Genomic DNA, 27,587 nt, shown 5'->3' with positions numbered 1-27,587 from the left:
CATAATATATATATATATATATATATATATATATATATATATATATATATATATATATATATATTACTAAAATAAAAGAAAATCAATTAAAGAGAGTAAAATATGAAACTTATAAAATTAAAATTGAGACCATAATTTGAACCATATAGTTGATCAAATAAAAATTTTTCTTCTTGTATGTATTAAAATTGGATGGACTTCAATAAATTTTCATAATAAGAAATGAAAATTTAGAAAATTTTAGCATGATCCTTCTCATTCCAAATTTTACCTTCCCTGTCGCACCTAACATCCCTTTGTTTTTGTCATTTTGATCTTTAGTTGATACTTCAAAATAAGGAGAGATTGCCTTTAAATAGGAAATAGAATTGAGTTTATTTTTAATACTAATAAATCATTTTAATTGCTCTAGTATGAAAATAATTAAATATTTTGAGAAGAATGATTAAGTAATAAATAAATCAATTTTAATTAAAAGTTTACTTATTTCTCCTTATTAAAAATTGTCATATAGGAGTGAGAAATGCATTTTTGGATATTGTAACGGAGGCATGTCAAAAGCTAAAATATAAATGGAATAGCATTTGAGGAGTTATTAAATAATAAATAAATCAACTTTAATTAAAAATCTTCTTATTTCTTTTAATTTACTCAAAAAAAATTGCCAAACAGGAATGAAAAAATTATTATTATTATTATTCTCTATTTTCTTATAAAAATTGAAAAATATATTTAAAATTGAAAAATTATCAAATAAGAAAGAGCAAATGACCTTTATTCTTTGCTTTTATATAGATATATAGATAGATAGATATAAAAATATAAATATATTAAATTTAAATATTTTTATTAATTTATGTTTTGAATTTTATTACTAACTGCTAGAATATATATATAAAAGCAATCACAAAGCTAATTTCAAAATGTTCATATTTATAAAATTAATGGTTTGTAAAATAGAAAAATAAGGAATTAATACAGAAAAAATAAACATGGAATATTCTCATTTTTATTTTTTAATTGCTCATTCACGTTTTTCGCCTCCCTTCTCTTGATTCACGTAGTACTCACTACTCAATGCTTACCTACTCTCCTCAACAGCTCCACATGTTCCTCCAACGATTAACAATTATTCTTATTTTATTAATTTTATTATAGTGAAATTTCAATTTAATTTTCTATTTTTACATTAATTTTTAATCATATCATCATTAATGCTTAATTTTTTTAAGCCTAATTGTTTTTTCATATTTAAGTATATAATCATTATAGAAAAATATATATAAAAACAAAAAACTAAACACTGATTGATGCCACCATATTTTTTTTTTAATTTAAATTGTCTATCATTTTCTCAATATATTTATCTTTTTTTAATATCTTTTTATATCTCAAAAAGAGTATTTTAATTAATTATTAATATTTTTTAATAAAATAATGCCATCTAATAATTTTCTTAATTTTTGTGAAAAATCTTAAAAGCTATTGAAATGGAGTTGAGGGAATAGCAGATCTTGGCTTCCTCCAAACGCAGCCTTAGTTATGTGAATTTTCATATGCATCCCCTAAAATATGAAATTCTCCAATTGGATGATTCGGAAGCGGGCGATTATCTCCATAGCCAAGTTCATAGTTTTAAATGATCCAATCTAGAGGTCCAACCAGACCCTTCTGAATAGACTTTTGTGAGAAAATCTTGCACAGTCGTTTCTCGATATACTGGGAGATTTTCTTCTGACAACAACTCCCTCCTCGGTCCAAAAACTGCAGACCAAACTTCTTTCTCATTATGCATTCCAAAAAACATAACCCACTGAGATTCTTGGACCGGCTTTGTTCGCTAATACTCTGTGATATACGATTTTGAAATTGTCATTGGTGATTAGTTACAAAAGAAATATATGAAAACTATTTAGATAAGATTATTTTTTTTAAATTTCTTTATAGATAGGGGCGGCTACGGTCCATTTTTGAATTGAAATCAAATTAGAATCGGCTCGATCAAAATCGGTTAAAACAGAATCAGCTTTAAATCAGATTGAAACTACACTTTTACGGTTTGGTTCAGATTTATAATTTTAGCAACTGTGAACTGACGGCTTCAAACCGAATTGAACTGACTGTTCCAAACTGTATCTAATCAGCAGTTTAAATACAAAATGACTTAATAAATACCTCACCCCACTCTTAATTTTTTTACATAAATCTCAAATTTTCTTCTCATTTATTCTCTATTTAATTTTAAATACTCTTTCAATTTCTCTAAACAATTATTTTCTTTACTCTTTTTAAATCTAATACTCTCTTAATTTCCCTACTTTATTATTTTATAGACTCACTGAAATTTTCAATAATATATCTATTACTCTATTACTATTTTATATCTTTAAAATTTTCTAATACCTTTTATTTTATATTTTTTCCTCATTTGTGCTTTTTTCTAATTATCAAATTTTATCATACGATTATAAGAAAAAAGGGCAAGCAATAAAAGTAAAAATTTTGATTCCTCTATATTCCAAGAGGATAAGTAGGCAAAATTAAGTTTATACACTTTTTTTCAATTTTTAAAAAAAAATTATTGTAACACCCCAAAATTTTAAATTTTATGAGCATTTTTGGTATTTTAATTTTATTTAAATTTTAGGAATTTTTTTGAGATTTTTTGGATTTTAAAAATCGGGTTCGATTTTCCGAAAATATAAACTTTGATGAATTTTAAAAATTTATTTAAAGACCACGTGGCAAAACTAAAAATATATTTGGAGTCTACGTATTTTTCTGAGTTTTTTGGAATTTTTTCAAAATTTTTGGACCTCGTTTTCGGTCCCGAGGCAGAGTAAAAATTCAAAATTTTGTATCTCGAATCGAACCGGCCGAATCGAACCGGACCAGATCGGACCGATCTTCTTCCCTTTTTCTTCCTCTCGCGCGCGACGTTCCCTCTCCCTTTTCTCTCTCTTTTCTCTCTCCTCCCCTCCCCTGTCGCCGGCGCCGCCTCCCAGCTGTCCCAGCCGACCGGCCGCCACCCCAAACGGCCGGAAACGAGCGCGAACGCCCCTCCCCTGCGCGCGCAGCGTTTCGGCTTCTCCGGCCAAAATCCGGCCGATCCAGCCACCAATTGGACCGGATCTTGTGTCTAAAATCATCTACTCGGCGAGAGCTTTCCATAGACACCAAGAACGCCGAAATCCATCGAGCGGTTTGTCCGATTTTTGCTCGGGAAGATTTTAGCCCATTTTGACTTTTGAGCTAGATTTCTCGAAAACCGTGAATCCCACGAGAAAACAGAGGCTACCAGCACGCTCCACTCGTCGAGAGCTTCGCAACGACATAAATTTCAAATTTTTCCGACACCGTTTTTCGGTGGGTCCCACGGAACTTCGCAGTGTTTTTCTGAGCATTTAATGAGCTTAGAAAATTCTAAAAAATTTATGTACTAACCCCCGTGTTATGGGCTTCGTGTAGGTATCCTCGATTCGCGGAATCGGCGATTGACCAAGATGCGAAATTCGGCCATGCACTCGTTACCGGAAAAGTCTCCGAATTGGACCGAGGTTTTGGCTAGCCCCCTATTGTTAGACGTCCCGAGCGCGTTCCGGAAGTCGGAATCGGCAAAGGTAAACCCGAACCTTGTTTTTACGTAATTTTCTAGTGCTTAAATAGGATTAAAAATCCGTAAAATATTTGTGGTAGCTTAGAAAATTATGATTCTTTTTGCAATAGCTTAGTAATATTGCTAAGGACCGCGGGGCAAAGTTTTATAATTTTTAGAGCTTATTTGGGCAATTTTTGCAAAAATGGTCAATTATAAGGACTAAATTGAAATATTACATACTGTGATGGATGATTGATTTGATGGGCCCAGGAGGGGCTGTGTGACATGATTGAGTTGTGGATATATGGATTGTGAGTATAGAAGTGTGTTTTGAACCCTTTTGCAGGTTGGGTAGGTCCTAGGTATAGGGGAGACTCTGCCGGATTTTCGGCACGACTTAGGATGTATTGGTCTTTTTCTTTGTTTGTATTGAGTCAGATTGTATTAAATAATTGTAATATAATTGTCAGGTGAGCCGGGACAACCTTCTTCCTCCGCCCAGCCGCCACAGTGATTGTCGTCAAGTCTGTGAGTAGAATATTAATTTTAATTGTAATTTCGATATTATTATATGTTCAAGCATGCCCATGCATCACTTATATGCATATATTTATGTAGTTAAACTCTAGGCACGATTTATGTTGCATTCATAACTGTTGATGTGCCATGGATGTTGTTGTGGTAATTTGGAGCAGTGTGCGTGCGTTAGCGTGCGTGTGATGTGGTGTGGACTATGGATAGGACGGGGTAGTCACGGCTTGAGTAATTCGCTGGGACCCGATCCTTCGAGGGGTAGTCACGGCTTGAGTTCTTCGCTGGGACCCTCGATTTGGTTATTAAGTGGAAGTCCGAGCTGAGTTCTTCGCTGGCACCAGGTTGGATTTAAGAGAGCTGTATAGGGGATCAGCTCCCATATATTATGATTGATGTTACAGGGTGCGTGAGTGCTCCAAATTACCTTTTTGATGTTATGATGTGAAAATGTTGTTGATGTTGCATTTCACTCTACAGGGTGCATTAGTTCTAGATAGTTATAGAGATTATGGTTAAAATTGATATTTTACTCTCTGAGTCGAACGCTCACTCCTGTTCAAAAATTTTTACAGGCCACAGGAGGATATTTTTGAAGTTAACCTGCTTTCTCCCTCGCAGGTCAATTATTACTGTTTGTATAAACTTGTTAAATCTTAGAATTTCCGCATGTGTTAGAAATGTTTATTTGATTTGGGTCTGTAAACTAAATTATTATTTTGGACCTGTAAACTTAATATGCTATGCATGTTTGATGAATTGGATGAGGGAGCTGAGCTCCCATTTATTATTATGTTGATGAGTATGTGGAGGGTGAGCTGAGCTCCCCAATTGACTACATATTGTGTTTACAGGTCGGGTGAGTCGAAAACTCCCCGTTGGTAAGTCCATTTTATGGCCGGACTCTGTCCGTTTGTTTTCTTGAAATTAGGCCCAAATGGGCCTTAGAGTTGGGTTAATGAACAGTTAGGCTTACTACGGGCCTCGGGGGCTTTAGGCTGGCCCAGGTCCTAGTGCCGGTCCGGCCCATAGGTTGGGTCGTGACAATTATTTTCATCTCTAATTTTTTAATAAAGTCCAAGTCTTTTTTTATTAAATTTTTCTTAAAAGATAAATTAATTTTATTTTTTTTCTTATTTTTTTTATTGATAGATTTCTAAAAAAAATTAAAATATTTTTATAAATATAACATAATTCCAAATTAATAAAATTTTCCTTCAATTTTTTTTTTTATCTAAACCACCCCTAAATAAACCTCCAAACCGTTTTGAACTCGCTTTTTTCGAGCCGCCCTTAAAACTGTTTTAAATCGATGCTCGAATTGGATCTAGCGATTTAAGAACCGTCTTTCAAACTATCTCATGACGATTCAGGTTCATAATTTCATTAAACTTGAACTAGAAATTCAGGAACCATAACCGGCGGCTTCTAAATCGTTGCCCCCTAATTACAGCACCTAAATTCAATGTAAAAGTAAAAGAATGCTGCCTGTGACATATCTCCCAAGTTAATTACTAAAGCACCAGAAATTGGAGTAACATCAAACCATTGATCTTCATGGAGTACTTGAAGTCCGCCCAATTGATCATGTAGAAGAACTGAAAAGAAGGCAATATCTGTATGCTTGTTGATGCCCAATTTCAAAGTTGGTTCAGGAGATGCTGTGTAGTAATTGCAAATAAAATAAAGTCCCTCTGCGCACCCCATGTATTTCAAGTGGTCGGGATGAAGTCCAAGACCTTCAGATAGCAATTCTAATATTGTCAATCCTAATTGCATCACTTTGTTTGAGTAATTAACCATTACATGTCCGTACGCAAAGCAGAATAGTAGATCAACCACATGAGAAATAAAATACTTTGTCGAATTAATGTTACTTTAATCTGTCATCATCAATCAAGACATCTAATTTTACTTATGTAAATTCTTTTATTGATCAACCAAATAACTGCAAACTGCTGGCAATTTTTCAGGATTGGGAGGAAGAGGAGCCATAAGACAATATAATGAATCCCTCCAGGTAGCTGCCTTGGCTTGGAAAAAATCAAAGTTTGTATTATAAATCACCTTCCTAGTCTCATCCCGTGTAAAGAAGTGTTTCTTCACCTCAGTGTCTTGCTCATGAAATCTTCGCATCCCATCAATCACATCATCCAAAAGTGTTGTTGGAATTCCATGACTTATCATCTGAAAGAAGCCCCATCTCTCGCAAGCTTGTCTAACCTTGTCAATTATATACCTTTCTACGAAGGCTTGGATCTCTTTCGACGCCTTCCAAATCAATGATGGGTACGCTATATTTCTTGGGACCTGCACGAGGCTTGTCATTGATCTTGTTTGATCATGGATAAAACTCCTGGGGATCTTTGTAATTCCAGCATCTACAAGGCACTTAACACCGGCCTTTGTATCGTCGAAGGCCTTTAGTTGAGTATGCCTGTCGTACTTAGATTCCAGCTGCTGAAAATTGCCTAAAGTGGTATCCATGATATTTTGGTTCTTGAGGGTTGTGGTGTCACAAGCCACCTTCCGCTTCAAACTCGAAAATGCAAGATATGATCGAATTAGTAGGATGTAAGTTTTTCTTCATTATTAATTAGAATTTGTTTGTGATTTTATAATTATTTGAAAATTATATATATAAATTATCAATGCAAGTATTTATTTGATATTTTTATTCCCATCCCAATGCGAATGGCCAGCGTTTTTACCAACTACTTTATTTGCCACTGACTGTGCATGGGAATGGGTGACAGATACCCTATATTGGCCCGTAGTGGCCTGAGGTTCATGCTTATCAAAATGCGCTTGCAAAAACTGAAAATTGAGATCCTTGGAATACATACATTATACATTAAATTTAAAAATATTGGAACCTGGTCAAATTTGAAATGCTATAAAGTACTTAACCCTAACATCAATGATACTTATAAATAATGAAAGGTTGTGTGCACTCTGCAGTGTCGTAGTTTTTGTCTGGTTTTGCTGTTTTGGTGGTTGTTCACATCCCTCTATATAGTCAAACCAATTTATTTTTATTATTATTTTTTTTTTGTTGCAATTGATGTAGGATTACTAAAACTTTATTCAACTTGTTATCTTAGGCCAGTGACAAACTTCTAAAATAAAATTATGAGTGCCGGGTTTCTTGAAATAGCTAGCAACTGAATTGGAATCCGGTCGGCCTGGTTCTAGATCTAAACAGATTTTAATTTCTGATTGCAAAGAACAAGTGTTTCAAAGATAAAGTTGGACATGAGTCCATGTTTATTATTGCTGCAGTTAATTGTAAAACAAGAGAGCAAATACATGTGTTGAGAGTAGGAGGGAAATGAAGTTAATTGGAGAAACACACAAACACACACCGCGCTTGATAGCGAAATTCACAATTTGAAATATTCAAGTCCAGTGATCCCATCAAGACCTTTCATGTAGACTAGAGAAGCATAATCTCTTACAGTAGTTTCTTTGTATATTGGAGGATTATCTTTAGACAGCAACAGCTTGATAGGTCCATAGAGTCTGGAGGATGAGGATGTCCCTTCCTCGAAATGGGTTCCGAAGAAACAAGCAACTGAGATTCTTGGTCCAACATTTTTTGCTATTACCGGTGATATACGCTTTTGAACTTATCATTGCTCATTATCTGCTCAAAAACACATGAAAGGTAATCAGACGATTTTCATTGTTTTTATGTGTATAATTAAAATTAAATTTCAATAACAATATATGATTGAATAGAAACGCAAAATTCATTAGATCTTAAGAATTTATTATAGTAAAGAAGAGTTGCCTGTAATAGATCCGCCAAATTCACTACTACAGCTCCAGGAACTGAGGTAACATCAACCCATTCATCTTCATGCAGGACTGGAAGGCCACCCATTTGATCTCGCAAAAGAATTGTAAGGAACCCACTATCGGTACACTTGTTAATGCCCAAAGTCAAGTCTGGTTCAGGGCATGCAGGGTAATGGTGACCGACGAGAAAAATTCAATATCTTTCAGGTGATTGGGATCAAGCCCAAGACCTTCCGACAGTAATTCGAATAATGTCAACCCCAAATTCATTGCTTTGTTCAAGTAATCGATAGTTATATCTCTGTTAATCAATTACAATATTAACAAATCAATAAAATTTTTTTACTAAATTGTGTTAATGAGCATCAGAAAATCCAAATTGGTGCAGAGAAAAAAAGAGGTTGTTGATAACATACCTACACACAGCAGGCAATTCTTCAGGATTGGGTGGATTAGGAGCCATCGCACAATATAACGAGTCCCTCCAACTAGCTGCCTTTGATTGGTGGAGATCAAAGTTGGAATTATAGCTGACCTTTCTCTTTTCATCTCGTTAAAAGAACTGTTTTTTGACCTCAATGTCTTGCTCATGAAATTGACGTATCCTGTCAACCATTCCATCCAAAACATCTGCAGGAATTCCATGATTGATCAATTGAAAGAAACCCCATTTCTGGCAGGCTTCTACAAGTTGATCTATTATCTGCCTGCGCAGGTTTGCATCGATATGGACACCTGATAGTGCATGTGCACTGCAACCAATGTGTTAATTGCAAGTGTGATAACTTAATTCATGTATATATACTTTATTCTTAATAAAAGGCTGCTTTATTTTTAATATTTAATTAAATTTTAATGAATATTAATTAATAAAGATAAAGTTCATGGGACTTATATGCATAGTAATGGAAATTATAATGTTGTTATAATTATGAGATTCTGACTGCATTATAGCATTGTTTCAAAAATGTTCCTGGTCAATATTCTATCAAGATCGGACATTGATATAACTGTTGAGACCAGTACACATTGCATTCTTTGAAAGAATGAATTGCAGATAATTCTCCATGCAACGTGTACTGGTCTCAACAGTTATATCAATATCCGATCTTGATATAACATTGATCAGGAACATTTTTGAAGTAATGCTATAATGCAGTCAGAATCTCATAATTATAACAACATTATAATTTCCACTGCTATGCATATAAGTCCCATGGACTTTATCTTTATTAATTAATATTCATTAAAATTAAATTAAACATTAAAGATAAAGCAGTCTTTTATTAAGAATAAAGTATATATACATGAATTAAGTGATCACACTTGCAATTAACACATTGGTTGCAGTGCACATACACTAACAATCTCCCACTTGCACTAAAGCTAATCACCCATGTATCTAATACCATAACCCTACAGGTGGTGATCGTGTCTTTGCTAGGACAATGCCTTAGTAAAAGGATCTGCAAGATTTTCTTCAGTGTGGACCTTTTCTATCATTGCATCTTTTCGTTCAATGATCTCTCTGATCAAATGGAATCTCCTAAGTACATGTTTGGATCGCTGATGAGACCTTGGTTCCTTAGCCTGTGTTATGGCTCCATTGTTATCACAGTACAGAGTTACTGGATCAACAATGCTAGGAACCCCACCAAGTTCAGTGATGAACTTTTTGATCCAAACAGCCTCTTTTGCTGCCTCAGATGCAGAAATTACTCAGCTTCAGTTGTAGAATCTGCTGTAGTTTCCTGTTTGGAACTTTTCCAACTCACAGCACCACCATTAAGTATGAAAATATAACCAGACTAGGATTTGCTATCATCTTTGTCATATTGAAAGCTGGCATCAGAATACCCTTGAACTACCAGTTCACCATCTCCATAGACCAGAAACATATCTTTAGTCCTTCTCAAGTACTTAAGAATGTTCTTTACTACTGTCCAGTGATATTCACCTGGATTAGCCTGTTATATACTAGTTATGCTTAAAGCATAAGATACATCTGGTCTTGTACATAGCATCGCATACATGATAGATCCAATAGCTAAGGCATAAGGGATCCTATCCATTTTCTCTTTCTCAATCTATGTCTTAGGACACATATCTTTGGAAAGAAAAATACCATGCGATATAGGCAAGAATCCTCGTTTTGATTCTTCCATGTTAAAACGTTTTAACACTTTGTCTATGTACACAAATTGTGAGAGACCAAGGAGCCTTCTGGATCTATCTCTATAGATTTTAATTCCCAAAATATAGGCTGCCTCTCCCAAATCCTTCATGGAGAATTTCTTGGATAACCATATCTTTACAGATTGGAGTAATGGCACATCATTTCCTATTAATAATATGTCATCTACATATAAAATAAGGAAAATGATTCCACTCCCACTAACCTTTTTGTAAACACAAGGTTCATCCACATTTTTAATGAAGTCAAACTCTTTGACTGTTTCATCAAAACGGATGTTCCAACTTCGTGAAGATTGCTTTAGTCCATAAATGGACTTTTGAAGCTTGCATACTTTGTTAGGAAATTTTTTGGATTCAAACCCCTCAGGTTGTGTCATTTACACATCCTCTTGCAAATTCCCATTTAGGAATGCGGTTTTGACATCCATTTGCCAAATTTCATAATCATGGTATACAGCTATAGCAAGCAAAATCCTTATAGATTTTAGCATGGCTACTGGCGAGAAGGTTTCATCAAAGTCAATGCCTTCCCTTTGCCTATAACCTTTAGCAACCAGCCTGGCTTTATATGTTTGTACATTGCCATCCATGTCAGTCTTTCTCTTAAAGACACACTTACACCCAATGGGTTTTATCCCTTCAGGTGGTTCAACGAAAGTCCATACTTGGTTAGTATACATGGAATCCATCTCAGATTTCATGGCTTCAAGCCATTTCACGGTGTCAATGTCACACATTGCTTCCTGAAAGTTAGTAGGCTCTTCTGGTAAGAATGACATGTCATTATTAGCTTCTATTAAAATATCCAATCTTATAGGAGCATGACGTATTCTACTAGACTTTCGAAGTTCCTGTGTTACTTGAGTTTCAGGCTGTGCATCTGATGCTACAGTCTCACTCATCGGTTCCATTTGGATGGTAATTTGTGATTCTTGAATTTCTTCAAGATCTACTTTACTCCCACTGCTACCTTTGAGAACAAATTCCCTTTCAAGAAAGGTAGCATGTCTTGAGACAAACACTTTTTGCTCAGTTGGATGGTAGAAATAATATCCAATTGTTTGTTTTGGATATCCCACAAATTTGCATTTATCTGATTTAGAACCTAGCTTATTAGAAATTTGACGCTTCACATAAGCATCACATCCTATGTGACAGTAAAGGTCTCTTGCCCATCCATATCTCATATGGTGTCTTTTCAATAGATTTGGATGGAACTCTATTCAGAAGGTATGCAGCAGTTTGTAGGGCATAGCCCCAAAAAGAAACTGGAAGGTCAACATTACTCATCAGGGATCGCGCCATATCTAATAGGGTTCGGTTCCTTCTTCCAGAGAAACCATTGTATTGTGGCATTCTAGGAGGTGTCAACTAGTGAAGAATCCCATTCTCCTTTAAATATTCTTGAAACTCCTGACTTAAGTATTCTCCACCTCGATCAGATTGGAGTGTTTTAATACTCTTTCCAGTTTGTTTCTCCACTTCACTTCTGAATTCTTTGAACCTTTCAAAAGATTTAGATTTTTATTTAATTAGATATACATGCCCATATCTAGAATGGTCATCAGTAAATGTAATGAAATATGAGTACCCTCCTATAGCATGGGTAGTTATTGGCCCACATACATCTGAATGTATTATGCCCAATAATTCAGTAGATCTTTCACTCTTTCCAGTAAAGGGTGATTTGGTCATTTTTCCCATTAAGCAAGCTTCACATGTTTCATATGATTCATAATCAAAAGGATCAAAATATCCTTCCTTATGTAACTTTGTGATTCTTGTTTCATTTATATGACCTAATCTACAATGCCATAGATAGCATGGATTTTGATTATCTGATTTTAATTTCTTGCTATTTATGCTAAGAACAGGCCTTTCAAGATCAAGTATATACAAACCATTTGCATAAACACCAGATCCATAGAAAATATCATTATTATAAAAGGAACAACATTTGCCTTAAATAATAAAATTTTAATTATCACCATTCCATACTTAATTAAAGTTGATCTTGTTTAATTGGGAATTAATGCTTCCTAACAGTGGTATCAGAGCCATTTTAATTAATTGTGGAATGGTTTGTTGTTGGTGGTGTTAGTTTGAGTATTAAATTCATGTGATTATATATTGTTTCTCCCAAAAAAATTTTTTTCTTTCCTCTGCTCAAATTTGGATCTGAAAATTTTGAAGATTTGGTTTTGTTTCTTATAGATTTTAATCTGTAAAAATTAATTTTAATCAAAGTAATTTTGAAATTTTCCTCATAAAATTAAAAAAGGAAAATCTGAAATTTTTTTTTTTCTGTTTTTGAAACCCATTTGAGGGTCTTCCAAATCGAGCAAGGAAGCTCGTTTGCTGAAGATTGGCTGCGCCAAAGGACCATCCAGAATGCATGTTGGAAGTCCGATGGTCTTCCTGGTGGCGATGCGTCATCCAGCCACCTTAAATGCAACAGATTTATGGCTGTCAAAGCCATGCGAAGCTGTTGGTTGTGTGACAGGAGAATGGCAGCTTTAAGATTCTTTCTTCTTGTTCTGGCAGTGTCAACAACACTCCTGCGACCGGAAACAGCCATGGAGATGGCTGCTGAACCTGCTGCACTTGGTGGTTTCAAGTGTGAGCTGCTAGTTTTTTGGAAAACCATACTGGACGAGGAAGAAGAAAGGGGCAGTCTGTTGCCCCTCTGTTTCATGATATTTACAGTTTTGCCACTGTGTAATACTACTATTAATTTTGCTTGTAATTGCAAAATTGCCACTACTATTTATTTACAAAATTGCCACTGGTCATGTGGTTGTAAATAGGTTCTTGTTTTGGCAGAATTTGCAATTATGCCATTATGATTTCCTTATTCCAGTTTTGCCCTTGAATTTCCTATTGACTAAAATTAATAATTACATAATATTATTTTATTAAAATTAATTCTACTTTTGGTTTTTAAATAAATAAAATTGTGATTTTATTTTAGTTCAATTGGAAGATAAATTAAAATTGTTTAATTTAATATTAATTTTGAAAATTAGTTTCTAAAATTAATTTAGGGCATTTGAAATAAAGGAATTTATTGAATTAAATTGTTTAATTCAATATCAATTTTGGAAATGTGTTTTCTAAAATTGATGGCAAATTGTGGAGCATCTAAAATTGTTTTAGATTTTAATTAGCTAATTAAATTAGATATTGAATTAAATTGTTTAATTCTCATATATATAATATTAGAAAATTGTTTCTAAATTATATATTGCATAGGGTAGTATAAATTTTGATTTAATTGTTTTGTTAAATTAATAGGTATTTAATTGTGATTAAATTACTTATTAATTAAAGGAAATTGTTTCCAAGACAATTAAATAGAATTATTCAGTGGGAGGAACATTATATATTTTGATTTAATATTTCTAATTGTTAGAAATATTATTTTAATTACACATAAAACCAACAACAACAATGAGGATGATTAAATTTATTTATGCATTTTAATTTGATTATAATGCATGATGGATGGTTATGGACTAAAGACCAATGTGATTGCTCTTTATATGGTTGAATGTGTGTATATTCATAAATAGGGACTATGTTCCCTGCCTTTTCTTATATTCTGTGTTGTAAATTCTTTTCTCATCTTACTCCCCTCGAATGTAACTTGAGGTTTCTATTTCTGAAATATGTAAATGTTATATAGTTTTAGAAAGAGTAGATAAGAAAATTATTTGTGAATGTAAGCAGAAAGAGGAGCTGATGAATATACTTCAAGGAGCTGCTAAGAAGACTTATGAAGTCCTACAATGCTACTACCTAGGTTTTTGACCCTATAATTCTCTCAAATGGCTCGAGAGAATTATTTAGTAAAGTCCATAATCATCCAATTAGAAATGCATGCTAGGGGTGTATGTTATATATATGTGATGTATGATATTGCTAGCATGTTAATTAATGAGACCTATAAATTGGCATAGACCTAAAATCCCTCATTCAAATATTTAGTACATGTTATGAACATGATGCCTTCCATTGTTATAGTATAAACCTGAGTTCTATATTAAAGTTAACTTGTTGAGCACACTCAAGGTTGCTTTTCTCTCGAACATGTTTATGGCTATGAAATATTGGATATTTCTGAACAATGGGTTTTACTTAACTAATTTACATGATTTGGATGAGCACACTCATGATCATGTAGAATCAGAGGCATAGTTAGGAGAAACATAAAATTATGTTTAGATAAATAGTTGTCACCTAACTGATCTAGGAGTCACATAGAGATGTGATTGATAAATAGTTATCTACCTAATTTAATTTTATTTTGATTTGTTGAGCACTCTCAAGGTCAAATAAAATTAAATGGGGTCCTAGCCCACTAAGGAAATTAATGCGTTAAATTTTCCGAATTAATGGTGAGGGCTATTAATTTGAGTAAAATAGTGGGAGACCAAATAGATATTAAAGACCTTATATTAATTTGGTTAATGAAAATTATATACATGAAATTAATACAATTTTATCTTTGCATTTATAGATCACTAATATCACCATGAGTAACAACCATTCCCTACGTAGCATACTGGATGCTAATAAGTTGACTGGACCAAATTTCTTGGACTGGTACAGAAACTTGAGAATTATTCTCAAGCAAGAAAAGAGGCTATATGTCCTTGAACGTGCCAAACCCAGTATTCCTCCTGTTGATGCTCCTGAAGAGGTGCTAAGTGCGTTCATTCGTCATACAGATGATGATGAGCAAGCCACATGTGTGATGTTGGCTAGCATGTCTCCTGAACTTCAAAGGCAGCATGAGAATATGGATTCTCGAACTATCATTTTGCATCTCAAGGAGTTGTTTGATTCAAAATGCAGGAATGAGAGGTATAAGGTATAAAGGGCATTGTTCCACTGTAAGATGAGAGAAGGATCTTCAGTGAATGTTCATGTTCTAAAGATGATTGGCTATATTGAAAAATTAGGCCAATTGGGTTTCATCATGGATCATGAGTTAAGTATTGACTTGGTCTTACAGTCTCTAACTCCTAGCTTCTCACAGTTCATAATGAACTTCAACATGAATCAGTTAGAAACTACATTGCCTGGACTGTTGGGGATGCTAACTACTGCTGAAGGGGAACTTAAGAAGAATAAGTCCCCTGTTCTTATGGTTCAATCTTCTAAGACCAAATCCAAGGTCCAAGAAGAAGAACAATAAGAAGAAAGGGACTTTCCCTAAAGCACTTAAGCCTACTGGGGCATTAAAAAGGACAAAGGTACTTGCCATCACTGTGGCAAAGAAGGTCACTGGAGGAGGAACTGTGCTGATTATCTTGCTGCACTGAAGGAGAAGAAGCTTAATGAAGCTTCTACTTTAGGTATGTTTATGATTGAGATAAATTTATCTATGTCAAATTCAAGTTCTTGGGTATTAGATACCAGATGTGGATCTCATATTTGTAATAATATGCAGGATCTAAGAAGACCTAGACCTTTACAGAAAGGTGAAATGGACCTACGGGTTGGAAATGGAGCTACGGGTTGGAAATGGAGCAAAGGTTGCTGCTTTAGCTGTAGGAACATGTATTTTGTCTCTGCCTACGGGCCTTTTGCTTGAACTTGATAACTGTTATTTTGTTCCAGTACTAACTAGAAATGTCATATCTGTATCTTGCCTAGCACTGAATGGTTTTAAATTTATTATTAAAGGCAAATGTTGTTCCTTTTATAATAATGATATTTTCTATGGATCTGGTGTTTATGCAAATGGTTTGTATATACTTGATCTTGAAAGGCCTGTTCTTAGCATAAATAGAAAGAAATTAAAATCAGATAATCAAAATCCATCCTATCTATGGCATTGTAGATTAGGTCATATAAATGAAACAAGAATCACAAAGTTACATAAGGAAGGATATTTTGATCCTTTTGATTATGAATCATATGAAACATGTGAAGCTTGCTTAATGGGAAAAATGACCAAATCACCCTTTACTGGAAAGAGTGAAAGATCTACTGAATTATTGGGCATAATACATTCAGATGTATGTGGGCCAATGACTACCCATGCTATAGGAGGGTACTCATATTTCATTACATTTACTGATGACCATTCTAGATATGGGCATGTATATCTAATTAAATAAAAATCTAAATCTTTTGAAAGGTTCAAAGAATTCAGAAGTGAAGTGGAGAAACAAACTGGAAAGAGTATTAAAACACTCCGATCTGATCGAGGTGGAGAATACTTAAGTCAGGAGTTTCAAGATTATTTAAAGGAGAATGGGATTCTTCACTAGTTGACACCTCCTGGAATGCCACAACACAATGGTTTTTCTAAAAGAAGGAACTGAACCCTATTAGATATGGTGCGATCCCTGATGAGTAATGTTGACTTTCCAGTTTCTTTTTGGGGCTATGCCCTACAAATTGCTGCATACCTTCTGAATAGAGTTCCATCCAAATCTATTAAAAAGACACCATATGAGATATGGATGGGCAAGAGACCTTCACTGTCACATATAAAGATTTGGGGATGTGATGCTTATGTGAAGCGTCAAATTTCTAATAAGCTAGGTTCTAAATCAGATAAATGCAAATTTGTGGGATATCCAAAACAAACAATTGGATATTATTTCTACCATCCAACTGAGCAAAAAGTGTTTGTCTCAAGACATGCTACCTTTCTTGAAAGGGAATTTGTTCTCAAAGGTAGCAGTGGGAGTAAAGTAGATCTTGAAGAAATTCAAGAACCACAAATTACCATCCAAATGGAATCGATGAGTGAGACTGTAGCATCAGATGCACAGCCTGAAACTCAAGTAACAGAGGAACTTCGAAAGTCTAGTAGAATACATCATGCTCCTACAAGATTGGATCTGTTAATAGAAGCTGATAATGACATGTCATTCTTACCAAAAGAGCCTACTAACTTTCAGGAAGCAATGTCTGACATTGACTCCGTGAAATGGCTTAAAGCCATGAAATCTGAGATGGATTCCATGTACACTAACCAAGTATGGACTTTAGTTGAACCACCTGAAGGGATAAAACCCCATTGGGTGCAAGTGGGTCTTTAAGAGAAAGACTGACATGGATGGCAATGTACAAACATATAAAGCTAGGCTGGTTGCTAAAGGTTACAGGCAAAGGCAAGGCATTGACTTTGATGAAACCTTCTCGCCAGTAGCCATGCTGAAATCTATACGGATTTTGCTTGCTATAGCTGCATACCATGATTATGAAATTTGGCAAATGAATGTCAAAACCGCATTCCTAAATGGGAATTTGCAAGAGGATGTGTACATGACACAACCTGAGGGGTTTGAATCCAAAGAATTTCCTAACAAAGTATGCAAGCTTCAAAAGTCCATTTATAGACTAAAGCAAGCTTCACGAAGTTAGAACATCTGTTTTGATGAAACAGTCAAAGAGTTTGAATTTATTAAAAATATGGATGAACCTTGTGTTTACAAGAAGGTTAGTGGGAGTGGAATCATTTTCCTTATTTTATATGTAAATGACATATTATTAATAGGAAATGATGTGCCATTACTCCAATCTATAAAGATATGGTTATCCAAGAAATTCTCCATGAAGGATTTGGGAGAGGCAACCTATATTTTGGGAATTAAAATCTATAGAGATAGATCCAGAAGGCTCCTTGGTCTCTCACAATCTGTGTACATAGACAAAATGTTAAAACGGTTTAACATGGAAGAATCAAAACGAGGATTCTTGCCTATATCGCATGGTATTTCTCTTTCTAAAGATATGTGTCCTAAGACACAGATTGAGAAAGAGAAAATGGATAGGATCCCTTATGCCTCAGCTATTGGATCTATCATGTATGCGATGCTATGCACAAGACAAGATGTATCTTATGCTTTAAGCATAACTAGTAGATACCAAGCTAATCCAAGTGAACGTCACTGGACAGCAGTAAAGAACATTCTTAAGTACTTGAGAAGGACTAAAGATATGTTTCTGGTCTATGGAGATGGTGAACTGGTAGTTCAAGTGTATTTTGATGCCAGCTTTCAATCTGACAAAGATGATAGCAAATCCCAGTCTGGTTATATTTTCATACTTAATGGTGGTGCTGTGAGTTGGAAAAGTTCCAAACAGGAAACTACAGCAGATTCTACAACTGAAGCTGAGTACATCTCTGCATCTGAGGCAGCAAAAGAGGCTGTTTGGATCAAAAAGTTCATCACTGAACTTGGTGTGGTACCTAGCATTGTTGATCCAAAGAACTCTCAGATCGTGATAACAATGGAGCCATAGCACAGGCTAAGGAACCAAGGTCTCATCAGCGATCCAAACATGTACTTAGGAGATTCCATTTGATCAGAGAGATCATTGAGCGAAAAGATGCAATGATAGAAAAGGTCCACACTGAAGAAAATCTTGCAGATCCTCTTACTAAGGCATTGTCCCAGCAAAAACACGATCACCACCTGCAGGGTTATGGTATTAGATACATGGTGATTGGCTTTAGTGCAAGTGGGAGATTGTTAGTGTATGTGCACTGCAACCAATGTGTTAATTGCAAGTGTGATCACTTAATTCATGTATATATACTTTATTCTTAATAAAAGGCTGCTTTATCTTTAATGTTTAATTTAATTTTAATGAATATTAATTAATAAAGATAAAGTCCATGGGACTTATATGCATAGCAGTGGAAATTATAATGTTGTTGTAATTATGAGATTCTGACTGCATTATAGCATTGTTTCAAAAATGTTCCTGGTCAATGTTATATAAAGATCGGACATTGATATAACTGTTGAGACCAGTACACGTTGCATTCTTTCCATTATGAAAGGAAGCAACAATTCTCATTAAGCTGAGATATGTGAGATACCTAGAACCAACGTGTAAGTGCTTGTGGTGACAAGTTTACTGAACTGACTCGCACAAGGATTCCATATGGAAGTTTACCTGTGTCTATGGAAAGACTCACGTGATAGTCGTGTAAATGATCATTAGACTTGAGACATTAAGTTATCTTATATAGGAATTACTATATTTTGATACAGCTCACACGTCATTCTATATAAAGATAATGAATATGGCAGCTGTTGGATATAGTATGAACTATGTGGAGATATTTAATTGTCAAGATAGAATTCATCATCTTAGGTAATTAAGGAAAATATTTCAATTATTCTTGGTCAGTATGGATTGTTAAATTCTTGCGCAAGGTAAAATGAGATTGAGATCTTATTTAATTAATCAATCATACTGGAAGGACAGAAATGATTTATATATAGTAGACACATTCCATGCATCAATGTATAAATCGAAATATTATGATGAAGGGATATTAATTACACTGACAGACTGATCACAGAAAGGTTAGTCAAACCACTTTGACAAGTTCTAATATTTTGGTGGTCGTTACACATTGCTAGATGTCAATAATAATCTACAAATATAATTAATCAATTGTGAATTGATGATTAAATTAAAGTAATAATTTTATTTAATTATATTTATTGCCAACATATTAGGAACCTAATGGGTCACACACATAAAGAATGTAAGTGAGGAATTAAATTGAATTATCAAGTTGGACTTGATAAAAATAATTCTAGAGACTTAAGGACTGAAGTGTAAATTTTATTTAAACTGCTTAATGTCCTAATAATTGAGTGTAGACTTAATTTAAAGTTTCTAGAATTATAGGAATTAATTGTGTGAATTATAATTCCTATAGAGGTCAATTTATAATTAGTAAATTTAAAGGGTTAAATTATAATTATAAAATGTTATTCCCTATAAATAGGGAAGCTTGTCTTCCATTCAAAGGTGAAGAAAGAAAAAGAAAGGAACTAGCACTCAAAACTCTCAATATTCTCTAAGAGTGTCTTGGAGAATTTCCTCACAACCGGTCTGTGTGGATATCATCAGAGGCCGGACATCTGGACAGTTGGTTGTTTGCTACAACCCGGCCCGGTGGTCAGAAAATTTCTCAAGCTGTTTGAGGTAATTTGCTAAATAATAAAATTTTAATTATCATCATTCCATAATTAAAGTTGATCTTGTTTAATTGAGAATTAATGCTTCCTAACAACACCTTCCAAGTCTATAATTGGTATGCCATGCTTGTTGTTACCTACACATGGCTTGTCATTGATCTTGGACTAATAGTGGATGAATATCCTTGGGATCTTGGTGACTCCAGCATCTATCAGATCCTTTACGCCAATTTAATTCACTTTTTCTGTCATAATGGGATTCAATTTCTACTTCAAATTTGTCTAAACTTGTAGCCATCTTTCTTTCATATTCTGCAAATGAATAGAAATTGTAGAGATGAGTGTGTGTGGAGGATAAGTACTGTTACATAAATTAGAGGCCTTCATTAGAGAAGATGAAGTCAAAAAACAAAAGAACAAGAAAGCTCAACAATTTCTTTTTGTCAGCTGGATTAAAATTCAAAAGGTACAGACAACTTGTCTGGCATCCTGTAATTCAATTATTTGAACAAGTGCGATTGGAAACTGGTCACCAATAGTTTAGCGGCGCCATAACTCATAATCAAGTGAAATAATTTTAGGCTAAAATTTTAATTAATTATTTTTTTATACATAAATAATAATGTAATAAGGAGCAACTACTATTGTGTACACAGTGGGAGGGGACACAAGAGGTTTTCCTATCTCAGTTAGATTATATCAAGGTTCAACTGTAAGCCCTTAGCTTTTTACATTAGTTTTAGATGAATTGACGAAATATATACAAAAGAGTATCCCTTGGTACATGATATTTGCCAATGATATAGTTCTGATAGATGCGAGAATGAGTCAATAGAAAGCTAGAGCTTTGGAGAATTACTCTAGAATCAAAGGGCTTTAAGTTAAGTAGAACGAAGACTGAACACATGCATTGCAAGTTTAGTGAAAGCCGAACTAGTGATAGGGAAGGAGTTAGTTTGGATGAAGTGGTACTGTCCCAAAGTAATCACTTTAAATATCTTGGCTCAGTCCTTCAAGTAGACGGGGGATGTGAGGAGGATGTTAGTCATAGGATTAAAGCCAGTTGGTTGAAGTGGAGATGTGCCACGGGAGTTTTATGTGATCGCAAGATTCCCAATAAGTTGAAAGGAAAATTTTACCGTACAGTCATACGTCCGGCCATGTTATATGGTAGTGAGTGTTGGGCACTGAAGGAGTCGTATACGTTTAAGATAAGAGTTGCAGAGATGATAATGTTAAGGTGGATGAGTGGCCATACTAGACTAAATAAAGTCCGTAATGAGAGTATTAGATAAAAGGTAGGAGTGGTGCCAATTAAGGATAAGTTGAGAGAAGGGAGATTGAGGTGATTTGGTCATGTGAAGCGTAGACATACGGAAGCTCCAGTTAGACAAGTAGAGCACATTAAGTTAGAAGATAGAAAGAAAAGAAAAAGGCAGACCTAAATTAACTTGAAGAGGAGTAATACAACATGACCTACAAACATTACACATTTCCGAGATTTTAACTCAAAATTGGTTAGAGTGGAAAAAGAGTTCATATAGCTGACTCCAAATTTTTGAAATAAAGCTTAGTTGAGTTGAGTATACTTAAATAATAATGTGTAATATGTGTTACATTAATATTTCAATTTTATAATTTTATTTTGAGAGGCCAAGAAATCTATAAAAAAAAAAAAAACTATTGTTTTTCTACTATATAAATGCAGTTGTAAATTTGAGAGGGTTAGAAGGGCTTCCGGCGCCTTGCTCTATCTTCCTCTGCCCCGGCCTCCTACACAAAGACAAATATATTTTTTTTAATAGGCAAAGATAAATATTGGAAGAAATCAACTATTACCAAATTATATTTTAAGGATGCCGTTAGCCTATTAAGTCAATCTAGATGGTCGATACCAGGAAATCCTCCTCAGCAGTATAAGACAATCGCCTGCTCACCGAAAGCTACTATCTTTTATATCAACCCAGTTAGATGATAGACCTTAAAAGTAACAAATCATCATTATCGATTGCCGTTGGCAGAGGACAGAATGAATATTAAATTTATAACCGTGATTGACCATTCATTTAATCACATAACTTTATAAAATGTTTACATCTATAGTTGCATAATAAGTTTTATGTATACATAGTCGTTCAAAGAAGTACCTAATAGTTGTACTAGTCTTGTATGCACCGCAAGCAGTAGACTTACACGTAGGCACAGTTTATTTAAGGGATTACTTCATAAAGCTTATGTTTGTAGCCAATTTCACAACTTGAAAGCCTCTAAAGCAGATATCCCATCAAGTCCTTTCGAGAAGTAGTGTGACAAATAGTCCTTCACACTCGTTTCTCTGTAAACGGGTGGATTTTCTTCCGATAGCAACTCCTTAATTGGCCCATATACCCTTGACTCTGTCTCCAAAGAACGATGTTGTGTGTAAAAACATGCCACTGAAATTCTTGGACCTACGGGTTTCGCAGGTACTCTGTGTTTGGAGCTTTTAAATTTATCATTAGATATTAGCTGCAAAAAAACATAGTTGGAGAATTATCTGCAATTCATTTGATTCAAAGAATGGAGAAAAATATTAACTATAATAAGTTTAGACGTGTCAAATTCTGATTTAATACAAATCTGACCCACCTAAGTTGAATTTGAAATAAATTAACTTACCTGTAACAAATCTCCAAGGTTTATTACAAGTGCTCCTGGAGTTGGTGGGACATCAACCCATTCATTTCCACAGAGCACTTGCAGGCCGCCAATTTGATCTTGTAGAAGCACAGTGAGGAAGCTATTATCAGAATGGCTACCAATGCCCATTGTCAACTCTGGTTCAGGGCAAGCTGGGTAGTAATGACCTAGAAAGAGTAGTCCCTCTGCGCAGCCTATATTTTTAAGGTAGTTGGGATCCAGCCCCAGAGCTTCTGACAGCAATTCAAATAGCGTATGTGCTAATGTTGTTGTCTTGTTCGAGTAATCTATCATTATATCTCTGCAAATGTTTTATTAAACAGATGTGTATAGAATAGTTCTATGGACTCTGATATTTCCCTGTTAGACTATGATTAAGGATCAACATGAGTCATTTTAATATTTAATGTGAATCAATGGGTTCTTAATAATATGGAATGCCTTATTTACCCTTTATATTTGTACATACAATAATTTAATTATAATCATTTATCATAATGAGACTTACCACAATTAACCATTACAATGAAATCATTATACATACATCGGTTTCATTATATAATTTTTCTTATTTTATACTCTTCCCTCCTTTGACAATTTCCTTCCGACTACATTTAGAGTTTGTTTAGATGAGGTGAAGGGAAGTTTAGTAAAATAAGATAAGATAAGATAAAAAAAGATATGGTATAAGTTTATTTAATATATATATATATATATATATATATATATATATATATATATATAAAGTTGTGATACATTACTTTCGTTTATCTTTATTTGTCACATTTGATATTTATACTTATTAAAAAAACATGATTGGATAACTTCAGCTTTATAAAAATAAAAATATATTAGTAATTAATTAAATTACCTTTTATTTCACTTAATTAATTTTTATATAAGGTATTTACTAGAGATAAAGAATAAAATTAATTAAAAAAAATAATACTTTTTAATTTTTTAAATACAAAAGATAATTTTAAATAGAAAAAAAAAATTCAAATATGATAAATAAAAATAAACTAAGGAAGTATTTATATTGAAATATGTAATTTATATTAAAACTTATAGTTATAATAAATCTAATAAATAATTTGAAATTCAAATTTTAAACCTTTATGCTTTAAAAATAATTTTAAAAGCATTCTAATAAATTGACTTAATTTTTATGTGTAAAATGATTCCACTATTTTATTGATACACATTCATTATGGATAAAGCTCACCAATTTCTCCTAGTTGACATATCCAATCTTATCACCAACTCTTCATTTTCATAGCAACCTTATCACTTCACACATTCTTTATATTATCATTATCTAAGCAATTAATTTATGCATTTAATTTTAACCTAATTCTAGGTAAATGAGTCTTTATTTTTTTTTTATCAAAAATAAATATATGCACACAGACTTAAAAAAAATAAATTTCTTAATAAAATTAATAATTTTATCAAGATGAATCATTTTACCTTTTTTTTTCTTGATCAAAAATAATCAGGAAAGGAACGCAAACCCATCCACAACGGGATACCATTTTATTGCCTTATCATCGCCTTATTATCTGGGCATTCTTGAAATATCTTATTTACTATACAACTCACTACTCCAGCTAAGTTCAGCTTCTACATACCAGCTATCTCCATTAATTCTCTATGTAAGATTTTTTTTTTCTTTGGTTAATTTAGCAAATGAGAATGTAATGCATATATAGTGACATTAAAGTTTGAGCTGGGATTCAATGATGATAAAGTCCCATCTAGGGTAGCCTATAAGGTTTTGATTACAGTATCAAACAAAACCAAATTTCTTCAGGTATATGAAACTCAGGACTCAGGACTGATATTAGATATTTTAGACTACTTATTTACGTACCTGCATACTTGAGGCAAATCTTGTGGATTAGGTGGATGAGGAGCCATGACGCTTCTCAGGGTATCCCTCCAATTAGCAGCTGGTGAACTATAAAGATCAAAATTGGAATTGAAACATACTTTCCTTCCGGCGTAGTCTCTTGAATACCACTCTTTTTTCACTTCACTGTCTTGCTCATGGAATCTACGAATCCCATGAATCATTTCATCCAAAACGCTTAATTGAATATCATGGTTGATCACTTGAAAGAAACCCCACTTCTGGCAAGCATCTCGAACTTTGCCAACAATCTTAGCTCGTAGACTCGCATCTTTATCTATGCCTTGCAGGTCTATTATTGGTATGGTGTATTTATGGTCACCTGAAGTTGAGTTGTCCTTGATCTGGGATTGATTATGGTTATCGATGAACATGTGAGGGATGTTTGCAACTCCAGCATCAACGAGGCCCTTGACTCCAGCTTTGGTGTCATCAAAAGCCTTGAGTTGGCTTGTCCGGTCATCAATGGATCCAGAATAAGCTTGCATTTTTCCTCCCAGCTAGACGATTCTATGGAGGACGAGGAGTCAACGAAAGGATAACGAATTTAATATTGAGACATCTGTATGTAACATGTTCGATCGGTATTAATTATTATTTTTAAAGTACAAGCTCCGCTCGATCTCATTCTGCCTTCTGTCTTCCACGTTTCCAATCTTCCACTGCAAACGCGCTCATTTTAGTATTTTACGATCTTCTAAGTAAAAATATTATCCTGAATTTTATTATTTTACTTTTATCTCATAATTTTAATTTATTATTAAAAAAAACTCTAAATTTTAATTTTATTAACATATGATAATAAATTTTTAAATTAAAAATTCTCTTTAAACTATAATATAACATTTATAAATATAATTTCAATACTTTTCAATGAAGAAAAATCTTACTTTAAAAAGTAAATTGCATGATGACATTAGTATTTTTATAATAAATCTAAATTATAATTGAAACGGTTGGTAAATAAAGATAAAAAGATAATTTTAACAAGAAAATTAGTTATAATAAGTTAAAGAAATTTTTGTGAAATAAAATTAAAATTTAAAAATTTTTTAATAATAAATTAAAATTAAATAACCGAAGTAAAATAAGAGAAAATCACCCAAATATCATAGAAATTGATTTTTATTTTTTAATTTTTTTCTTAATATAAAGAACAACCCATGGCTGAAAAAAAAAATACCGAATGCTGCAGCCCGCATAAATTTAAAAATCACCGTGGAAGGCAGATTTTAAACAGCAGAGCACTTAATAAATTCGCTTTGTGTAATTTTCTCTCTTTATATATACATATAATTTTTTAATGAAAATTATTTTATATTATTATAAGGATGAAAAAAACTCCGTCTAAGTAGTTTGCGCTTAGCCGGTCCCAAGCTCGGATAAAGGAGGAGGGTTACGGTAGGTGACAACCAGCGTAAAAATTTCGTCACACCCTATGATATGGATTCAAATGATATAAACGTTGGGGCGTCCTCTACTAACGATGCGCTACATCGGAGCCCGGGTGTAGTGATAAATATGCAAGGGTGTAGGGCGTTCACCGAAAGCGACGCGCCATGCCTGCGCCCGGGTGTGGTGTCAAGTGAGCAAGGGTTCCCACATCATGGACAGGTGTGGATAAAGAAGTTAGTCCATAGGACATATAGTAGAATAAATAGTGGAACAGAACACAAGATAGACATAGAAAACAATAGAAGATATCATAGAAGGAGACCAATTAGGAAGGAGCAGGATAGGAGGAGGATCAGGGTTGGTACTTGGATTGTTGGATTACTTACAGGAAAATTAATGGAGCTTGTGGATACCTTAGAAAGGAGAATGGTGAATATTGCTTGCATTCAGGAGACTAAATGGGTAGGAGAGAAAAGTAAGGAAGTGGGTAATTCAGGGTACAAACTGTGGTTTACCGGAAAGGAGAGAAATAAGAACGAAGTGGGTATAATCATAGACAGAACATTGAAAGACGCAGTAGTAGCTGTGAAAAGAGTAGGAGATAGAATTATACTAGTAAAGCTAGTACTAGAAGGAGAAACAATAAATATAGTTAGTGCTTATGCCCCATAAATAGGACTAGACAGTGAGAGTAAAAAAAGGTTTTGGGAAGATATAGATGATTTAATGCAAAGCATACCGAATGAAGAGAATGTTTTCATTGGTGGAGATTTGAATGGACATGTAGGAAGTGATAGACAAGGTTATGAGAATGTTCATGGAGGTTTTGGTTTTGGCAGTCGAAATGAGGACGGAAAAAGCATCCTGGATTTTGCTATGGCATACGACCTAATACTAGCAAATACCTACTTTATAAAAAGAGAGTCACATTTAGTGACTTTCAAAAGTGGGCAACATAGAAGCCAAATCGACTTCCTCTTAACCAGGAAGACAAATAGAGCTCTATGTAAAGATTGCAAGGTCATTCCAGGAGAGGCTTTAACAAGTCAACATAGGTTAGTGGTCTTGGATGTCAAGTTTAGGAACAATTCAAGTAAGGTCAGAAGAAATAGTGTAGCTCGAACAAAGTGGTGGGAGTTCAAAGGAGTAAAGCAAGTGAAGTTCAAAAATGAGCTTCTCAAGTCTGAAGTATGGAAGCTAGATATGGAGGCTAATGATATGTGGATACAGATGGCATCAAAGATTAGAGAAGTAGCTAGAAAAGTACTTGGAGAGTCTAAAGGACATGGACCACCCTCAAAAGAGAGATGGTGGTGGAATGAGGAAGTGCAAAAGGCAGTGAAGAGAAAAAGGGAATGATATAAGAAATTACCTAAATGTGATAATAATGAGGCATATGAACAGTACAAGATAGCAAAGAAAGAGGCAAAAAAGACAGTTAGTCTAGCAAGAGCACAGGCTTTTGAAAAGTTATATGAGAAACTTGGAACTAAAGAAGGGGAGAAAG

At 33.9% G+C, this 27,587-nt stretch overlaps 1 protein-coding gene and 1 pseudogene across 2 annotated transcripts; both read right to left on the bottom strand.

Moving 5' to 3' along the window:
• Positions 1 to 1,627: 1,627 nt before the first annotated feature.
• On the bottom strand, positions 1,628 to 6,616 carry LOC110633241 (1-aminocyclopropane-1-carboxylate oxidase homolog 1-like; annotated as a pseudogene).
• Positions 6,617 to 21,635: 15,019 nt separating this feature from the next.
• Positions 21,636 to 25,261, bottom strand: LOC110633269 (1-aminocyclopropane-1-carboxylate oxidase homolog 1). Of its 2 annotated transcripts, XR_002490777.2 has the most exons (4): positions 24,647 to 25,261; positions 22,753 to 23,074; positions 22,242 to 22,602; positions 21,636 to 21,867 (listed from the first exon to the last, which is right to left on the bottom strand). XR_002490777.2 is itself a non-coding variant. In XM_058145168.1 (3 exons), the coding sequence occupies exons 1-3, from the start codon at positions 25,171 to 25,173 to the stop codon at positions 22,345 to 22,347; spliced, it is 1,107 nt and encodes a 368-aa protein (XP_058001151.1). In that variant the 5' UTR covers positions 25,174 to 25,261; the 3' UTR covers positions 22,109 to 22,344. The 2 variants fall into 2 exon arrangements, 1 of the variants encoding a protein (XP_058001151.1); XM_058145168.1 differs by lacking the exon at positions 21,636 to 21,867 and having other exon boundaries at positions 22,109 to 22,602.
• Positions 25,262 to 27,587: the final 2,326 nt, after the last annotated feature.

The sequence above is a fragment of the Hevea brasiliensis genome, chromosome 4 (genome assembly GCF_030052815.1).
Source record: "Hevea brasiliensis isolate MT/VB/25A 57/8 chromosome 4, ASM3005281v1, whole genome shotgun sequence".
Classification (NCBI taxonomy): Eukaryota; Viridiplantae; Streptophyta; class Magnoliopsida; order Malpighiales; family Euphorbiaceae; genus Hevea; species Hevea brasiliensis.
Note: the sequence above shows the minus strand (reverse complement) of the source record. Positions and strands in the feature narration are given on the sequence as shown.

What these genes read in the sequence shown, in the direction of transcription:
- LOC110633269 (XM_058145168.1), bottom strand. Translation starts at nt 25,173, where the DNA reads ATGCAAGCTTATTCTGGATCCATTGATGACCGGACAAGCCAACTCAAG. An exon ending in GATTTGCCTCAAGTATGCAG is followed by an intron (nt 23,075 to 24,646) that starts GTACGTAAATAA and finishes AAACATTTGCAG; the next exon opens with AGATATAATGATAGATTACT. An exon ending in ACCTTGGAGATTTGTTACAG is followed by an intron (nt 22,603 to 22,752) that starts GTAAGTTAATTT and finishes GTTTTTTTGCAG; the next exon opens with CTAATATCTAATGATAAATT.